At 42.7% G+C, this 18,508-nt stretch overlaps 1 protein-coding gene across 1 annotated transcript in view; it reads right to left on the minus strand.

The window, feature by feature from the left end:
- The window catches only part of prss12 (serine protease 12), a 130,300-nt gene that overhangs the window by 99,249 nt on the left and 12,543 nt on the right, over positions 1 to 18,508 (minus strand). Inside the window, 2 exon segments of the mRNA XM_033023467.1 lie at positions 910 to 1,088; positions 4,462 to 4,600. Of these exon segments, the coding sequence (XP_032879358.1) occupies positions 910 to 1,088; positions 4,462 to 4,600 (318 nt within the window).

The following is an 18,508-nucleotide window of genomic DNA, read 5'->3' on the forward strand; positions in this document are numbered from 1 at the left end:
TCTCTTGAAAGCATCCAGAGAACCAGTCTCCACCGCCCTCTGAGGCAGAGAATTCCACAGACTCTCAACACTGTGTGAAAAAGTTTTTCCTCATATCCGTTCTAAATGGCTTACCCCTTATTCTTAAAATGTGGCCCCTGGTTCTGGACTCCCCCAACATGAATTGTTTCCTGCCTCTAGCGTGTCCAAACCCTTAATAATCTTATATGTTTCAATAAGATCATCTCTCATCCTAAATTACAAAGTATACAAGCCCAGCTGCTCCATTCTATCAACATATGACAGTCCCGCCATCCCAGGAATTAACCTGGTGAACCTACGCTGCACTCCCTCAATAGCAAGAACGTCCTTCCTCAAATTGGGAGACCAGAACTGCACACAATACTCCAGGAGTGGTCTCACTAGTGCCCTGTACAACTGTAGAAGGACCTCTTTGCTCCTTTACTCAACTCCTCTTGTTATGAACGCCAACATGCCATTTGCATTCGTCAGTGCCTGCTGTACCTGCATGCTTACTTTCATTGACTGATGAACAAGGATCCCCAGATCCCATTGTACTTCCCCTTTTTCAAACTTGACTCCATTTAGAGAGTATTCTGCCTTCCAGTTTTTACAACCAAAGTGGATAACCTCACATTTATCCACATTAAACTGCATCTGTCATGCATCTGCCCACTCACCCAACCTGTCCAAGTCACCCTGCATCCTCATAGCATCCTTCTCATGGTTCACACTGCCACCTAGCTTTGTGTCATCTGCAAATTTGCTAAGGTTACTTTTAATCCCTTAATCTAAATCATTAATGTATATTGCAAATATATTTTCAATTTTGGGATAGTAGAGCATGCAAAGTATTTCTCTGAGATTTTATTGGAACAGAACATTGAATGAGCTGTGATGCATCAATACCTTTGGAAGAGTAACAAGTAACCACAGCTGCCCGTTTGTGGAGAGAGCTGCCACGCTGCCTGGTCTCCCTCGCACACTCAAATAAACTGTGTTCATCACCTCGGCACTGGACGTTGCTCCAGTGTACAGGAGCCAATGGCAATCCAGAAAGGAGGGTCTGGCCAGCTTTGCCACTTACACTGAATACAATGAAAAATGACAAAATTACAAACATGTGAACAACCTTTCACGCAGCATAATCTAATTAGATATGTGCATACTCTCAGCTTGTCCTAATTAGGATATTCTATATTTACATGTAAATCACAATCTGTTTTACTCTCTAAACCTTTGTGCAACATTCCCAAGTGTGCCAAGTCATAGCATGGCCCAGGTATGTCATGGGTTCACTTGGCTTTGTAGGGGATGGAGTTGCAAGGCGCTATATCAGAAATAGGCTGATTTACAAACTGATCCAATATAAGGTATTGGACCAATCACTCTACTCTATACTTGAGACACGATCAAGCCTTCTGAAGGAGGAAGAATTTGTCCCCTTATGAAGACAAGACATGAGGAGCTGCAGATGCTGGCTTACACAAAAGACACAAAGTGCTGGGGTAACTCAGCCAATCAGGTAGCATTAGTTTGAAGAAAGGTCCCAATCCAAAACATTGTCTACTTATGTTCTCCAGATATACTGCCTTACTGCTGCGTTATTCCAGCACCTTGTGTCCTTTTATGTCATCTTATGAGTGTCGCAAAGGTGAGAAACAGAAGCATGCAGAGTGCAGGATTCCTTGAGGTAGATTTCTGCTTCTCTTCATGCTCCTCAGTGATCCCATCCCAAATGCAATGGCTAGGAGTTGCTTGCATTAAGTAACCAGGCAGCCAGACTCTTTGCCTCAAAGAGATAACAAGCTATTGGAATAGCACTTTGTTCCATGTTGAAAGTAGCAGAACAGAGCTATTGGCAGAGGGGTGTGCATTATTGGATCACTATCAATGTGGAGGAGCTACTAGCCTGATTATAATGGTTAATAGACAACATTTCTGATGCAAGCTGACCCTTGAAAGATATACTAAACCATGCTGGGAAAAGAGTACTGGTGAATTTTATTTTTATTTGGAGTTTAATCGGTTTGGATTTTTAATAATTTCCAATAGTCACGTTCTTCTTTTGAGTGACTTTCAAATCATTGCATCGATTAAATTGTTCTCTTTTTCTCTCAATTATTTCTCAAGTTTTTAGTTCTGGAGTGAAGGCATCGGTGAGGATTTTCACTGGCACTTCCTTTGCAACAGCATAAACTTTGTACATAGGAAGAATAGAGTGCTTGAAGATTCAACCCTCAAACCAAAACTCATAAGCTACCAGATATTAATCTTCTACTTCTTCTTGTGTATGGTGTGCACAGCCTAAAGTTGTAGGTCAACTTGTTCTATTTGATCTAATTGTTTGTGCACGTCAGTTTGATTGTATTAGTGGAAGAAGGGTGGACCACGTGAAGGTTGCAATCTCCCACCCCACCAGATATTAATGATTTCCCACCTTCCTGTACACTTCTGAAACTTGTACTACCTAAGGTCAGCATTGGAGATACTACTGAAGTTGGCTTCATAAAATTCCCCAAACCCACTGGCAAGATAAATGAAATGGTGTCCCTTTTTCCAGGCCATAGAACCCTGCAGTTTTTCTCCTTTCCCAATGCATTCAGAAATAATGGATGGAAACTCCTAAATGTTAATGTCTCATCTTGCACACTGTCAATGGGATTTCTCACTTTGCACTTCCCTCGTGAAAATTGTTGTTCATCATTCATTCTCCAGTAAGACCATGATAACCAGTCTATTTCATTGCGAGGCAGGCAGCATCTCTGGAGAGAAGGAATTGGTGACGTTATTCCTTTTCTCCAGTCATGCTGCCTGTCCCGCTGAGTTACTCCAGCATTTTGTCTATCTTCAGTGTAAACCAGCATCTGCAGTTCCTTCCTACACTATAGTGTTGCGATGTGTATGGAGATCGTTGATGAGACCAGTCTGGACTCGAAAGTTCCCTTAACACAGGTGACCGAGGAGTAGAGATGCTGAGGCCTCAGTGATTCTTGATTTTTAAGATTTACTTTCCTCTTTGTTTCCATTTTTTCATTCTCAGATGAACGTGCAGCACTTTTAATGCATGTACACCAAGGCGGATGATCCAATGCTTGATGATCCACGTGGCATGTATCAATGTTATAACTATTTAGGGATGTTCTAAAAGACTCCTTGAATTTTTATTTTCTGTCCATCACATACTGTAATTGGTTGCTCACTCAGCTCTCCATTAATTAACTGCTTTGGCATTTTGTCATCAGACATTCTTCTGACGTTAGCAAAACATAAAGTGCTGGTGGAAGTGCTAGGCGGCACAGTGGCACCACCACCTCCTCTCGAGGAAAGACTGAACTGCAGGGACAAGCCTGAGATACTTCGAGGCCAGGACTGTGCTGCCGGTACAAGTCCAAGATTGGCAGTACCCCCTCACATACACTCTGATGATGTGGGAAGACATCACACATAGATCCAGACCTTTCATCTCTATCTAAAGAAGGATTTCGGCCCGAAACGTTGCCCATTGCCTTCGCTCCATAGATGCTGCTGCACCCGCTGAGTTTCTCCAGAATTTTTGTGTACTTTCATCTCTATTGTCCGTCACTGTACATAAACCATCTCATGTGAGTTCACCCTACTGAGAGTGTCGGTGTGGTCATTGTCAAACCGACGTCACCCCCAATACCACAGTAACCACAGTCCTTCACAAGTAGGTTAACATATGATGAGCGTTTGACAGCAGTGGGCCTGTACTCGCTGGAGTTTAGAAGGATGACGGGAGACCTCATTGAAACTTATCAAATAGTGAAAGGCTTGGATAGAGTGGATGTGGATAGGATGTTTCCACTAGTGGGAGAGTCTAGGACTCAAAATTAAAGGACGTTCCTTTTGGAAGATGAGGAGGAATTTCTTTAGTCAGAGGATGGTGAATCTGTGGAATTTGCCACAGAATGCTGTGGAGGCCAAGTCAATGGATATTTTTAAGGCAGAGAAAGATTCTTGATTAGTACAGGTGTCAGGGGTTATGGGGAGAAGGCAGGAGAATGGGGTTAAGAGGGTGAGATAGATCTGCCATGATTTGAATGGCAGAGTAGACTTGATGGGCTGAATGTCCTAAATCTGCTCCTATCACTTATGACCTTATAATATTTATACATTTCTGCTCCCATCACTTATGACCAACAGACAGGAAGAAAAAAAGTGCAATAATAAAATGGGGTCACTTTAAATGTGTGGCTATAATTATTTTCATAACTAATTTCATTGCGATTTATTATAGAAACCAAAATGTAATGCCAAATATTTTTCTTTGATAACTGAAAATATTTGTTATTGTCAATAACAAGAAAAGCACCATTGAGCTCAACCAAAACCTTAAAATAAGTACAGAAAGACAGCCTCAGTTGAGGCAGCAAGGACATTTTGCAGCTCTCTGGGATAAGAATTCTAAGTGCAAAAATTCCAACCTTCCCAACCTACCCATGTCCAAGATGCCGACAAACAACTGAAGCATCCCGATCGTCCCATTTCCTGTTGCAGATCATTCCCCATACTCCGTTCACATACACTTCAACTCTGCCTTCGCCAGCATTTCCACCTCCTTGCAATCTGACCAAACCTGATGGAAGAAAATGTTGGTTAATTTTTGGACAAACAAATATTAACAGCGAAGCTCAAAATTATTGTACATGTGGGAATGAGTATTACAGACTTTCTCCAGGTCGAACAAAATTGTGGCAAGTAAGCTTTATAAAAGAAAAGGGACGCAAGCAAGTTAGTTTATTTTAGAGATGTAGCATGGAAACAGGCCCTTCAAATCCACACCAACCATTGATAACCCATTCACACGAGGTCCATGTTATCCCATGTTATCCCACTTTGTTATCTCCTCCTTATACATGAGGGACAATTTATAGAGTACAATTAACCTACAAACCTACATCTCTTTGGGATATGGGAGGAAATTGGAGCACCCAAAGCAAACCCATACGGTCACAGAGAGAACGTGCAGAGTCCACACAGACAGCATCCAAGGTCAGGATCAAACACAGGTCTCTGGTGCTGTGAGACAACAGCTCTACCAGCAGAGCCATTGAGCCAATTCCTAATTAATAATTATAAGAATTTACATTTTACCTGAAATGATGGTCAAGAGAAAAAAAGATTTTATATTAATCACAAGCTCAACATGCTCTGTAGTAGTTAATGAAGCACGTTTGATCTCTATTTTAAGAAGGACAATTGTAGTGTTCAATAGTAAGATTAAACGAGAACTTGCCAGTTCGAAGTTTGATCTGTATTTTATGAGGAATTACGATGAGGGATTACGTGAAAAACCCATCCAGCACGCATGCGCGACATACTTCAAAGCAGCGGTGTGGAATCACAGAAGACACAATAATTGAAATAAACATAGTAAAGAAAAGGAGAATTTAAATACCAGTCGATCTCTATAATTGAGGGTGGGAGCGGAGGGCACGTAATCCCTCATCGTAACTCCTCATAAAATACAGATCAAACTTCGAACTGGTAAGTTCTCGTTTAATCTTACTATTTTACTTCGGAGTCACGTGAGTGACTACGTGAAGATTTTAAAGCTCTGTGATTTCGAACCGTGTAACAGTTCATACTTCATTTGCTGCCGAAGTCATTCGAGGGAGGAAGTATGTTATCGTAATCAACCATGAATCTGTTTGTAAAACAATAATGGTGTTATTAACAATAACAAGACCAAAATGCTCCCCCGGTCTTAAATTATATATTTGCAGATTCTAATACTTTTTCTGCAAACGATACAGGTTCTGCCAGCGGCTTGTTATAAAAAGTTTGGAACGTATACTCCCTAGACCACCCCGCTGTAGCCAGGATGTGGTCCATAGGCACGTCCATCCTCTTAGTCACCGATGTGGATGCTGCCCTGGTGGAGTAAGATTTATACACGTTAGTATTTACTCCAGCAACTCCTAGTACCTGCTTGAGCCACTTGAGATAGTTTGGCTCATCACCCGACCATGAGGTTTCTTGTGTCTGACCCATAAGGCTTTTTCTCTTCCTCGGGGATTTCTTATTGTGTCGATGTATTTCAATAAGTGGGTCATGACACATAACCATGGTTCAGGTGGGTGTGTCCGGAATTCCATGACTGGACCAGATGTTCCTGGTCTGCTCTGTTTGACCAGCCCCTGAATGGGAAATGTGACACGGTCTGGTGTTATAACCATATTGTCCAATCGTAGTAGATGGAGGAACTGGACTCTTTGTGCTGAGACAAGGCCATCAGCATGGCCGTCTTCAGGGTAGGCTGTTCCAGGGTGAGGGACCTGGCTGGTGACCATCCCCTAAGGTACGTCAGGACCACACTGACATCCCAGATTTGGGTGTACCTAGGTCTGGGGGATTAGAGTTGAATATGCCTCTCCTGAGTTTGATCACCAGTGGGTGGTGCCCTATGGCCTGTTGTCCTGGTGCCTGAGTTAAGTAGGCTGACAGAGCACTTCTGGCTGTATTGATGGCGCAGTAGCTGAGTCCTTCATTGTGGTGAAGACCTGCCAGGAACTCCAGTACAGGTTTTGTTGTAGTTGAATATGTAGTTCCTGTATTTGAACAGTATCTTCCCACTTCTTGATGTTCGCCAAGTATGTTCCCTTGTGGATATGCGATGGGATGCTGTCATCGTGTCGATAGTGCTGTCTGACAAATCCAGGTCTTTCCAATTCTGCAACCCAGGCCCAGCAGTGGTCTTTTCAAATCTGCAACCCAGTAGTTTAATTTATCGTCGCACGGGTGGCTTATGCCTGATACTGGGTGAGTTGATAAGTCTGGGCTACTGGGAAAAATCATTAGGGTTTTAATGACCATGTCGAGGACCACTGGGAACCATGACTGTGTAGGTTAGTCGGGTACTATCAAAATACCTGAAGCAGTCCATCTGTATTTTGCGTAGTAGCCGACTGATGAGGCCGTAGTACCTGACTGATGAGGTAGAAAAGGGGAGAACATAGAGATTAGATTCCCCCCCCCCCCCCCAGTTCAGCAGGAATGTATCCATTGCCGCTGCCTCAAGGTCTGGTTTCATGCGACGTACATCGGTACGTGGTGATTCAATTGGAATACAAGGAAATCGATATCTGGTGTTCCATATTGCTTTGTAATTTCAGCAAATACTTTGGTTTAATATGTCTGTTTACAGTATTTAGCTCACCTGGTAGGTAAGTTGCTGATGGTCAAATATGTTTGACGACATACGGTTACCAATTGTTAAATAAATTGTCACATGATATCAATTTTATTCCGCCCAAGTGGTTTGGTATATGCCACCACTGTGATGTTGTTAATTTATAAACGAACATGCAAAATTGTGCACTACTGAACAATATGCTTTTACCCATAGAACGTACTCAATATTTCCAACTAGGTTTTTATGCCCAGTGTCTGTAGTGATGACGACTCCAGATTAGTCCATTTACCACCTGTTCTGGGTATGGATTATTTTGTTTAAACACTAGCACCTTAGCTCTAATGAAAGGTTCAAGTTAAGTAGCTGGTAATGCTGCTACTAATTCCCAATTACTCTTGCCACTTTGTTGAATGGTTGGTTGATTGTTACCATTAATTGTTACAGGTTGTGCCATACCCTGATTCTCCTTTTGGCAATGTTATAGACAAGTGGATAGAGTTAATTGAATACCAGATAGTCCATAGTTGTGGATGGTGTCAACGTAGATTTATCTGGATTGTATGACAGAGCCCAGGCTAAATAAGTTTTAGTAACTAATGCTGCTGATTTAGCCATTTCCATGGTTTTGTCTGTCGTTAATATCATAGAGACATGCCATGACATCCTTAATAGTGTCAGGGCTGGTTTGAATATCTTGGAAAACAGTTTTGGCTCATATTTAGCCATTGTCAATAATTTATACTGCCATAGTTACCCCATCCAGGTAAATTGTGGTATCTCCGAAGATCTTTTATGAATGGGTACTGAATAGTATGCATCTTTTAAGTCGATGTCTACCATAAAGTATCCTAGGAAATCCACGGTTAGCAGTTACAAGTTTCCATAAAGTGTGTATACCTGGTGAAAATATTCAAGTGGTTAAGTCAATGATGGTGCGACATTCACCATCTTGGGGTTTTTTGGTACTTAGGTTTTTTGGTATTAGACTTCTTTATGACCCCTTTGTATATCTTCTCCAGTTAGCTAGTCCCTCATGTTCTTTTTTAGTGGGAGGGTAAACCCCTTTGGGGTGCATGCTGAACTGGTGGCAAGTTTCTTAATTCCATTTTTATCCTTGAATACTTGGTATATAACTACCAAGTATGATAGTTCTTCATGCTTCCAAACCCAGGTGTGATTTCCCCCCCCCTGTTAGTACAAACCCTTCACCTTTTATGTGATGGTAGGAACCATACTCATCTGCCTTCACTGTTGTTTAGTGGTGTGCTCATTTCTTCGGTTTCTGGTTCCTTGTCTGTCGGGATGGTGTTGTTGGGGGGTGGCGCATTTTCCGTGGGGCCCGCTCTGGATCCTGGCCTGAAAAGGCTTACGGGGGCTGGCATGCGGGCCCCGAGCTTTCACCAGTACCATTAAGTAGACGCCTACTGGTGGACGCGTGGAGGTACTGCTGTCTGGTTTTGTGTGGTTTGCTCATTCCAGGCCCTGCCCTCATGATGCCGAATATCTTGGATATTTTCGTCCAATTTTTAGACTCGATTTGGTAAATTTACCAGATAGCAGGATCTGTGGTTGTGAGGTCGGCATTCTCACAGCCCTGTGAATTTTTTAGGTTGAGGGCAGGTTTTATGACTTCCTTCCAGAGGTTGCGGCCGCATACTGTGTTGAACAGTAGGGTCAGGTGTTTTGCCATACTACCCTGCCCTTCTGGAATGAGCATGCGAAAATGATAGCCGACGTCAGGGGTATCAAATGCAATTTAAAATATTTGGGTTTTTAAATGCCCTGCTCAATGTACCCCCAATAATGGTAGGCACTTTGAGTAAATGCAATTTTGGGGAGGCATGATAAAATCCAACGCCTCATGACTACCTGTCTTGGAGAGGTTTTTTGGAAAGACAGGTAGTAAGCTGGCCGTCAGTTTAGACTGAAAAGGCCATCTCGCTCGTGGTGTAGCCACGTAGCGGTATCTCACACCCAGCAGCTCTTCCTGATCCTGTACCTCAAGCATACTCCCGATGTTGTTCAGCCAGTGACCCCTCTTCTTGACCAGCCCAGCCCTGGTCGCCATCGATCTCCTCTGATGAGGGAGATGGCCAGTGCTGTTAGTGCACTGGAGCGGGAGTGTTATGCTCCCTTGGCGAGCTTGCCCCAGCTCCCGGGGCAAGTCTCGCTGGAGTTTTTACTCCATGACCTTTCTCTAGGCTTGGAACACAGACCCTTACTCGCTCTCGGCCGGTAGTTTGAAGTGCCGGTTCCATCTTCCGTGTCTGTCTCCAGTGCGAGGTTTGGTCGCTGACTTTGCTCTAGAGGCTGCCTGCCGTTTTCGGGCGGCGTTTCTGCCGTTCTCGGGCGGTGAGTCTCCTTGTCTCCTTGTTTTTTAATTTCCCTCCAGTCTGCTGCTGTTGGTCATACAGCTCTTAGTGGACTGGGCATCGGCTCAGTACCCCGACTGTCGACCGCAGCGTGTGCGGTCCAGGTGCCGCCTCTCGCCCCCTCCACTGACGGAACGCTCCTTCCCTGGAGTCGAACGGGGGCCGTTTCCCTCTGTGCTGCTTTGCTCCAGTTTCCCCTGGTGCACAAAGAGGAGCAAAGTTGTGAGTTTTGAACCTGTGGGTAAGTACTTACCTAACGCCCATTCCTTCAAGCTTGTAGCGGGAGCGCCCGTGCTCCCTTTCGTCACTGTTGCACTGCGTGAACACTCATGCCACGCATGCGTGCTGGACGGGTTCTTCACATAGTCACTCACGTGACTCTGAAGTAAAATTGGTGCAGCATTGGCCTGTAAATTCTATTGAAGGCAATCATAAACTGTAGGGATGTGTTGAAAGGAACTGCAGATGGTTGTTTACACCGAAGATAGACACAAAATGCTGGAATTACTCAGCGGGACAGGGAGCTTCCCTGGATAGATGGAATGGATGTTGAAGAAAGAACTGCAGATGCTGCAACAATCGAAGGTAGACAAAAATTGCTGGAGAAACTCAGCGGGTGAGGCAGCATTTATGGAGAGAAGGATAGAAGGATATGGATCCTTCTGTCCATAAATGCTGCCTCACCCGCTGAGTTTCTCCAGCATTTTTTTGTCTACATTAGATTAAATGGATGACGTTTTGGGTCGAGACCCTTCTTCACTCTGAAGGGATGTTGTAATGAGGCAGATGGACCTACACTGCATGCAAAACTAACGAAGATACAAAATTTAGTTGACATTGCAAACAGTTCCAACCAAGAAAATAAACACAATTTGATGAAGAAGAATATGAGCTAGAAATTCTGTCACACACTGTAATGTATGCATATGCTGCGGGATAAAATCTCTTTAAAAAGCTAAACACCTTACAACGCAGTCAACAAAGTTTGCAAGTTTTCTCCCGGAATGCTGTTCAGAGTAAGATCTATAATAGATATGGCAAGATCTACATGCTGGCATCTGACACCATTTCCATGATTATCATTTGGTGCATACATGACCTGCAGATGGAGAAGGATGGTCTGTGGGGAAGTGAGCCCCCATAGCAGATGCAAGGCCAGCTTTGGAGGCAATGAAAGGGCCTGACTGAGCAAGCTACAGGCCACAAATGAAGCAACAAGATTGTGTATCTTAGAAACGCAGAAACATAGAAAAATAGGTGCAGGAGTAGGCCACTCGGCCCTTTGAGCCAGCACTGCCATTCAATATTATCATGGCAGATCATCTTAATGATTTTTTACCCTGTTACTGCTTTTTCTCCATATCCCTCGATTCCTTTAGCTCCAAAGAACTAAACGTTTGGATAGATCCACTTCAATTAAAATAAATGTTTATCCTACCTAGGGAATTCCCCTGATGACCCCCAACTCCAAACTTCCTAACTAAATCGCAACCCTCATCCACCCTCAACCTGCATCTGATCCCCCAATGCCCTTTCCAAAATCCATTATGGCTCAATCAGCACAGCAGCCAATCATATACCCTTTGCTGTAACATAACCTGACTCTCAAGGCTCCAACACACAGGCTTCCTGTGAATGCTCCGCCCTTCCCTCCACCAACTGCACCTCTTCAGGGTTCTGCCCCTTTCCCCATGTCCCACGACCCAGTCCTATGCCTTATGTTTTCCTCCATCTGATCTATTGCATGTGATGTTCTGTGCCTCCCACCCAGTGGAAGTTTGCAACACTGAGCCCACAAAAAAATATCTATTAGCCACCTTGCATTTTATACACTTTCCTTGATGCTGAAGAATTTCTAGACCTATGAATTTTACTGGAAAATAATTTCTAACATCCCTTTAGTTCATAGGACTACCCAATAAAACTTCAAGCAATAAATTGTTTTTCAAGTTTGACCACATGTGGCCAAATTGGAGCATCGCAACATAATGAAAAAGGATAGTTGTTAAAGTTAGCCCAGTGTCTGTGCTCAAATGCATTGGATATCCCTGTGCAGGGAACATTAGAAAATCAGGTAGGTTAGAGCATATTCTGGCTGTCTACTGAACCTTGCAGATCCAGAGTGCCTGCAAACAATCTTCTCTTATGTGTAAAAATAGTTGGTCGTGTTACAAAGACACGTTGACAAGAATGTTGCAAGATGGTACAGTGCCTTCCATAATGTTTGGGACAAATGCCCATCATTTATTTATTTGCCTCTGTACTCCACAATTTGAGATTTGTAATAGAAAAAAAATTACATGTGGTTAAAGTGCACATTGTCAGATTTTAATAAAGACCATTTTTATACATTTTGGTTTCACCAAGTAGAAATTAAAGCTATGTTTATACATCGTCCCCCCATTTCAGGGCACCATAATGTTTGGGACACATGGCTTCACGGGTGTTTGTAATTGCTCAGGTGTGTTTAATTGCCTCCTTGATGCAAGAGAGCTCTCAGCACCTAGTCTTTCTATCACATTTGGAAACTTTTATTGCTGTTTATCAGCATGAGGATCAAAGTTGTGCCAATGAAAGTCAAAGAAGCCATTATGAGACTGAGAAACCAGAATAAAACTGTTAGAGACATCAGCCAAACCATAGGCTTCCCAAAATCAACTGTTTGGAACATCATTAAGAAGAAAGAGAGCACTGGTGAGTTTACTAATCGCAAAGGGACTGGCAGGCCAAGGATGACCTCCACAGCTGATAACAGAAGAATTCTCTCTATAATAAAGAAAAATCCCCAAACACCTGTCCGATAGATCAGAAACACTCCTCAGGAGTCAGGTGTGGATTTGTCAATAACCATTGTCCGCTGAAGACTTCATGAACAGAAATACAGAGGCTACACTGCAAGATGTAAACCACTAGTTAGCCGCAAAAATATGATGGCCAGGTTACAGTTTGCCAAGAAGTACTTAAAAGAGCAACCACAGTTCTGGAAAAAAAGTCTTGTGGACAGATGAGATGAAGATTAACCTATATCAGAGTGATGGCAAGAGCAAAGTATGGAGGAGAGAAGGAACTGCTCAAGATCTAAAGCGTACCACCTCACCTGTGAAACACGGTGGTGGGGGTGTTATGGCCTGGGCATGTATGGCTGCAGAAGGAACTGGCTCACTTCTCTTCATTGATGATACAACTGCTGATGAGCATAATGAATTCTGAAGTGTATGGACACATCCTATCTGCTCAAGTTCAAACAAATGCCTCAAAACTCATTGGCCAGTGGAACATTCTAGAGCAAGATAATGATCCCAAACATACTGCTAAAGCAACAAAGTTTTTCAAAGCTACAAAATGGTCAATTCTTGAGTGGCCAAGTCAATCACCCGATCTGAACCCAATTGAGCATGCCTTTTATATGCTTAAGAGCAAACTGAAGGGGACTAGCCCCAAAACAAGCATAACCTAACGATTGCTGCAATACAGGCATGGCAGAGCATCATCAGAGAAGACACCCAGCAACTGGTGAATCACAGACATCAAGCAGTCATTGCATGCAAAGGATATGCAACAAAATACTAAACATGACTATTTTCATTTACATTACATTGCTGTGTCCCAAACATTATGGTGCCCTGAAATGGGGGGACTATGTATAAACATCGCTGTAATTTCTACATGGTGATGTAAATAGCTTGGTCTAAGTTTCCCCCCCAGTATGGTTTCAGTCAAAAACCACTGAATCAAGCACTTGATCAACTAATCTTTATTTTAACAAAGCACTATTACAGTTCCCACCACTGTACCTAACCACAGTGGGTTTGATCCTCGTATCTGCCTGATCAAGCCCTCTAGGCCTCGCTCAAACAGAGACACTCCAGAAGGTCACACAGTCCTAAGCGCTCTCCCAGAAGATTGACGCTGGACCTCATGGCAGCGGACTTTTATAGGTCCCGGGACATTGAGGGGCTGAACCACATGGGGGTGATCTCTTTATAATCCAATTACAGATATCGATTAACCCCATACATAACAGACATTTCCACAACTTAATAATACAGCAGCTAATATATTGTATTCAAACAGGGTTCTCAAGGAAGATTTCTCATAGCAACATTTACCCTAATCTGCAAGAAACCCAGACAAGGCTCAATACCTCATCCGATCAACACTCGGCAAAGTAGAACTCTGCAACATTATTTACAATTATTTTCAAGGTGTATGTCTGGTTTGCAGTCATCCAATCCATTATATGCATTTTGCACCTAATTGACAGGGTCTGCAGATGTACTTATTATTTTCCTGCAGCTTGTATCTAGGCTCCAGACAAACTGGCACCAGCAGCTTGTCCCAGTTCTGCAGAGAGCAATTCCAAATTGACCAAATCGCCCAGCAGCGCTGAAGCTTTTACCCCATTTTAAAGTCCTAGCCTCTCCAATTTGGCCAGGATTAACAGTGAAAGCAAAATGCATAAAAATTGTCTTTATTAAAATCTGACAATGTGCACTTTAAACCCATGTGATTTTTTTTCTATTACAAATCTCAAATTGTGGAGTACAGAGGCAAATAAATAAATGATGGGAGGTACACAAAAATGCTGGAGAATCTCAGCGGGTGCAGCAGCATCTATGGAGCGAAGGAAATAGGTAACGTTTCGGGCCGAAACCCTTCTTCAGTCTAACATATTCCAAATAGAAGGTCATGTATTGAGCTGTCTGGACTTAAAGTATTGGTCTCAATTAGAAGTGACTAGAATAACAAAAATACTGTATAGGCAGTGGAGCAGCTATTATCGAACTGAAATTTAGATTGAACAGATTGAAACACTAGTACCATCCAGGATAGGGAAGTTGTATATATCATGTATCATCCCCATAGTAACAGGATCTCACATTCTAAGAGTCCTTAAAGTGTTCATGGTATGGAAACTGAAATATCACTTAACCAAGAGGCAAACTCAACATTTGTAGTGTCACCTAAATAGAAAGATCATATGGCAGTTCCATGATTATTAGTATGGATAAGAAATATTATTTCTAGTTGCAGATTTCAATGAAAAGCAAACAATGAAATAGTCATGCTTCTGTCTTTGTTCGCATACATACAGTGCATTCAGAAAGTATTCAGACCCCTTCACTTTTTCCACATTTTGTTACGTTACAGCCTTATTCTAAAATGGATTAAATTCATTTTTTTTATTATCAATCTACACACAATACCCCATAATAAAAAAGTGAAAACAGGTGTTTAGAAATGTTTGCAAAGTAATTAAAAATAAATAACTGAAATATCATATATACATAAGTATTCAGACCCTTTACTCAGTACTTTGTTGAGGCACCTTTGGCAGCGATTACAGCCTCAAGTCTTCTTGGGTATGATGCTACAAGATTGGCACACCTGTATTTGGGTAATTTCTCCCATTCTTTTCTGCAGATCCTCTCAAGCTCTGTTGGGTTGGATGGGGAGCGTTAATGCACAGCTATTTTCTGGTCCCTCCAGAGATGTTCGATCGGGTTCAAGTCCGGGCGCTGGCTCGGCCACTCAAGGACATTCACAGACTTGTCACAAAGCCACTCCTGCATTGTCTTGGCTGTGTGCCTAGGGTCGTTGTCCTGTTGGAAGGTGAACCTCCGCCCCAGTCTGAGGACTAGAATGCTCTGGAGCAGGTTTTCATCAAGGATCTCTTTGTACTTTGCTCCGTTCATCTTTCCCTCAATCCTTATTAGTCTCCCAGTTCCTGCCACTGAAAAACATCCCCACAGCATGATGCTGCCACCACCATGCTTCACCATAGGTATGATACTGGCCGGGTGATGAGCGGTGCCTGGTTTCCTCCAGATGTGACACTTGACATTCAGGCCAAAGAGTTAAATCTTGGTTTCATCAGACCAGAGCACCAGAGAAAACAACCCTTTTGGCAAACTCCAAGCGGGCTGTCATGTGGCTTTTACTGAGGAGTGGCTTCCGTCCCACTCTACCATAAAGGCCTGATTGGTGGAGTGTTGTAGATATAGTTGACCTTCCAGAAGGTTCTCCCATCTCCACAGAGGAACACTGGATCTATGTCAGAGTGACCATCGGGTTCTTGGTCACCTCCCTGACCAAGGCCCTTCTCCCCCGATTGCTCAGTTTGGCCGGGTGAATAGTCCTTGTGGTTCCAAAGTTCTTCCATTTAAGAATGACGGAGGCCACGATGCTCTTCGGCACCTGCAATGCTGCAGAAATTGTTTTATACCCTTCCCCAGATCTGTGTCTCAACACAATCCTGTCTCAGAGGTCTACGGACAATTCATCTTCATTGTTTGGTTTTTGCTCTGACATGCACTGTCAACAGTGGGACCTTATATAGACAGGTGTGTGCCTTTCCAAATCATGTCCAATCAATTTAATTTAGCACTGGTGGACTCCAATCAAGTTGTAGAAACATCTCAAGGATAATCAATGGATGAACCTAAGCTTAATTTTGAGTGTCATAGCAAATGGTCTGAATACTTATGTAAATGCGATATTTCAGTTATTTATTTTTAATTACTTTGCAAAGATTTCTAGACACCTGTTTTCACTTCTTCATTTTGGAGTATTGTGGGTAGATTGATGATAAAAAAAAACAATTTAATCAATTTTTAAATAGGGCCGTAATGTAACAAAATGTGGAAAAGTGATGGGGTCTGAATACTTTCTAAGTACACTGTATGTCCGTGCATGGGTTCCCTGTTAAAGCCTGCTATTTTCAAATGAAAGCAGAGTTATGAAACACAGTTATTAATTAAATAACTTATTTTCAAAATGTTTTCAATATTTTTCATATTGTTTATATCTATTTCAATTGAATACTTAATTGGAAAAAAATCAAAAGCTATCAAAAAGCATGACGAGCTGTCAAAAGCTGTGAGGAATTTGCAGGAAAGGGTCTCTAGACACCTCACCGGGGGCTTATTCGCAGTCTGAAGCCCATTCTGCCTCATGGAATGGGGTTAAGCTCATCCGACATTTTATATCCAGAAGAATCTAGACAGCTGGGCACCCATGTCATCTAGAACATTCTGGCCCATTTAGTTTAATAGTCAGGGAACCAGTGTATGGGCATCACTTTCCCATGTGCTGAAAATGAAAGTATGAAAGATAAAAGGCAGTTTTTTTCAATGAAATAGTACATGAAAATAAGGAGATCAGCAATCTTCACTGTCAACATACTTAGATAGTTAAACACTAGGAACACCAGACATTGGAATACAAACATAAGGCATTTAGTGCTGGAGTAGCTCAACAGGTCAGTCAGCATCTCTAGAGAACATGGACAGACAATATTTCATGTTGGTATCCTTCTTCAGACTTATTGGAGAAGTGGGGAGAACGCTGGAAGAGATAAGGTGTTGGGATAAAGCATGGCAAGTGATACAGAAAAGGTGGGAGATGGGTAGATGGGTGGACAAATGGGTGGACATTGGCAGATGGATGGACAAAGGCCAGGGATAGGAATAAGACAAAAGGCTGTGAGATGGGAGATAAGGAATGAAGATGCTCAAAATGTGAAGTGAGAGGAAGGGATATAGGTGAAATAGGATGTGAGAAAGGGATAAGTTTTTCTTTGGTTAGTTACTTAAAATTTGAGAATTCAAAGTTCATACCATTGGGTTGTTATCTACCCAAGCAAAATATGAATACTGTTCCTCCAGTTTATGTGTGGCCTCACTTTGGAGGAGGCCCAGGGCACAAAGGTCTTTGTGGAAATGGGAAGATGAGTTAAAACGGTAAGCAACTGGGAGATTCAGCAAGCCTTGGTGGACTGAGTGCAAATGTTCGGCAAAACGGTTGTCAAGTCTATGCTGTCTCATCAAAAGAAAAGATCAGAAGCACCAAATGCAGTAGAAGAGGTTAGAAGAGGAGCATGTGAGCCTGTGTCTCATCTGAAAGGACTGCTAGGGTCCCTGGAAGAATGTGAAGTCGCTTGTACAGGTTCAGGTGTTACATCTCCTGTGGTTGCAGGGGAAGATATCTGCGGAGGGGGTGATTTGGGTGGGAAAAGATGAGTGAACTAAGGAGTTGAGGAAGGCAAAAAAGTTGGGGATGAGAAAATGTGACTGGTGATAACACATTGAATGTGTGGGATGTCCATGGTAAAGATGAGGCCATGGGGGTTCAGGAATTGAAAGTTATTGACGGGAATGTGAGGTTTGGATATAGGTTGGAAGGAGCTGGACAAAGTCGGAGAAGATGGAATTAAGGTATTTTGAAATGGGCTGGGGAACTATAGGTTTGGAGGCATAGATACTTAGTTAATTATGTTAGAAACATAGAAAATAGGTACAGGAGTAGGCCATTTGGCCCTTCGAGCCAGCATCGCCGTTCAATATGATCATGGCCGATCATCCAGAATCAGTACCCCGTTCTTGCTTTCTCCCCATATCCATTGATTCCGTAAGCCCGATATCCAACTCTCTCTTGAATACCTCCAGAGAATTGGCCTCCACTCCCTTCCATGGCAGAGAATTCCACAGATTCACAACTCTCTGGGTGAAAAAGATTTTCCTCATCCAGTCCTAAATGGCCTACCCCTTATTCTTAAACTGTGACCCCTGGTTCTGGACACCCTCAACATCGGGAATTTTTTTCCTGCACCTAGCCTGTCCAATCCCTTAATAATGTTATATGTTTCTATAAGATCCCCGTTGTATCTCCAGTAAAGAATTAGGCCGTTTGGCCCAGCTGAGTCACACTAACATTTAAGCTTCACATAAGCCTTCACCGAACCCTCTTCTGCTCCCATCATCAACATTGTTTTCTCCATCATCTGTTTATCCATCTTACACGATGTAATTGTCAAGGTATTAGACTAGCAGTCACAATTCTGGGCCATTAATCTAAAGACATGAGTTTGAATCCCACCAAGTAAATTCAAGTAATAATTAAATAAATATGGAATTTGGGGAGAGCTGGTCTTAGTAACAGGGACCATAAAATCCCTGTTATCCTTCAGGGAAAGTTA

The sequence above is a fragment of the Amblyraja radiata genome, chromosome 1 (genome assembly GCF_010909765.2).
Source record: "Amblyraja radiata isolate CabotCenter1 chromosome 1, sAmbRad1.1.pri, whole genome shotgun sequence".
NCBI classification, from domain to species: Eukaryota; Metazoa; Chordata; class Chondrichthyes; order Rajiformes; family Rajidae; genus Amblyraja; species Amblyraja radiata.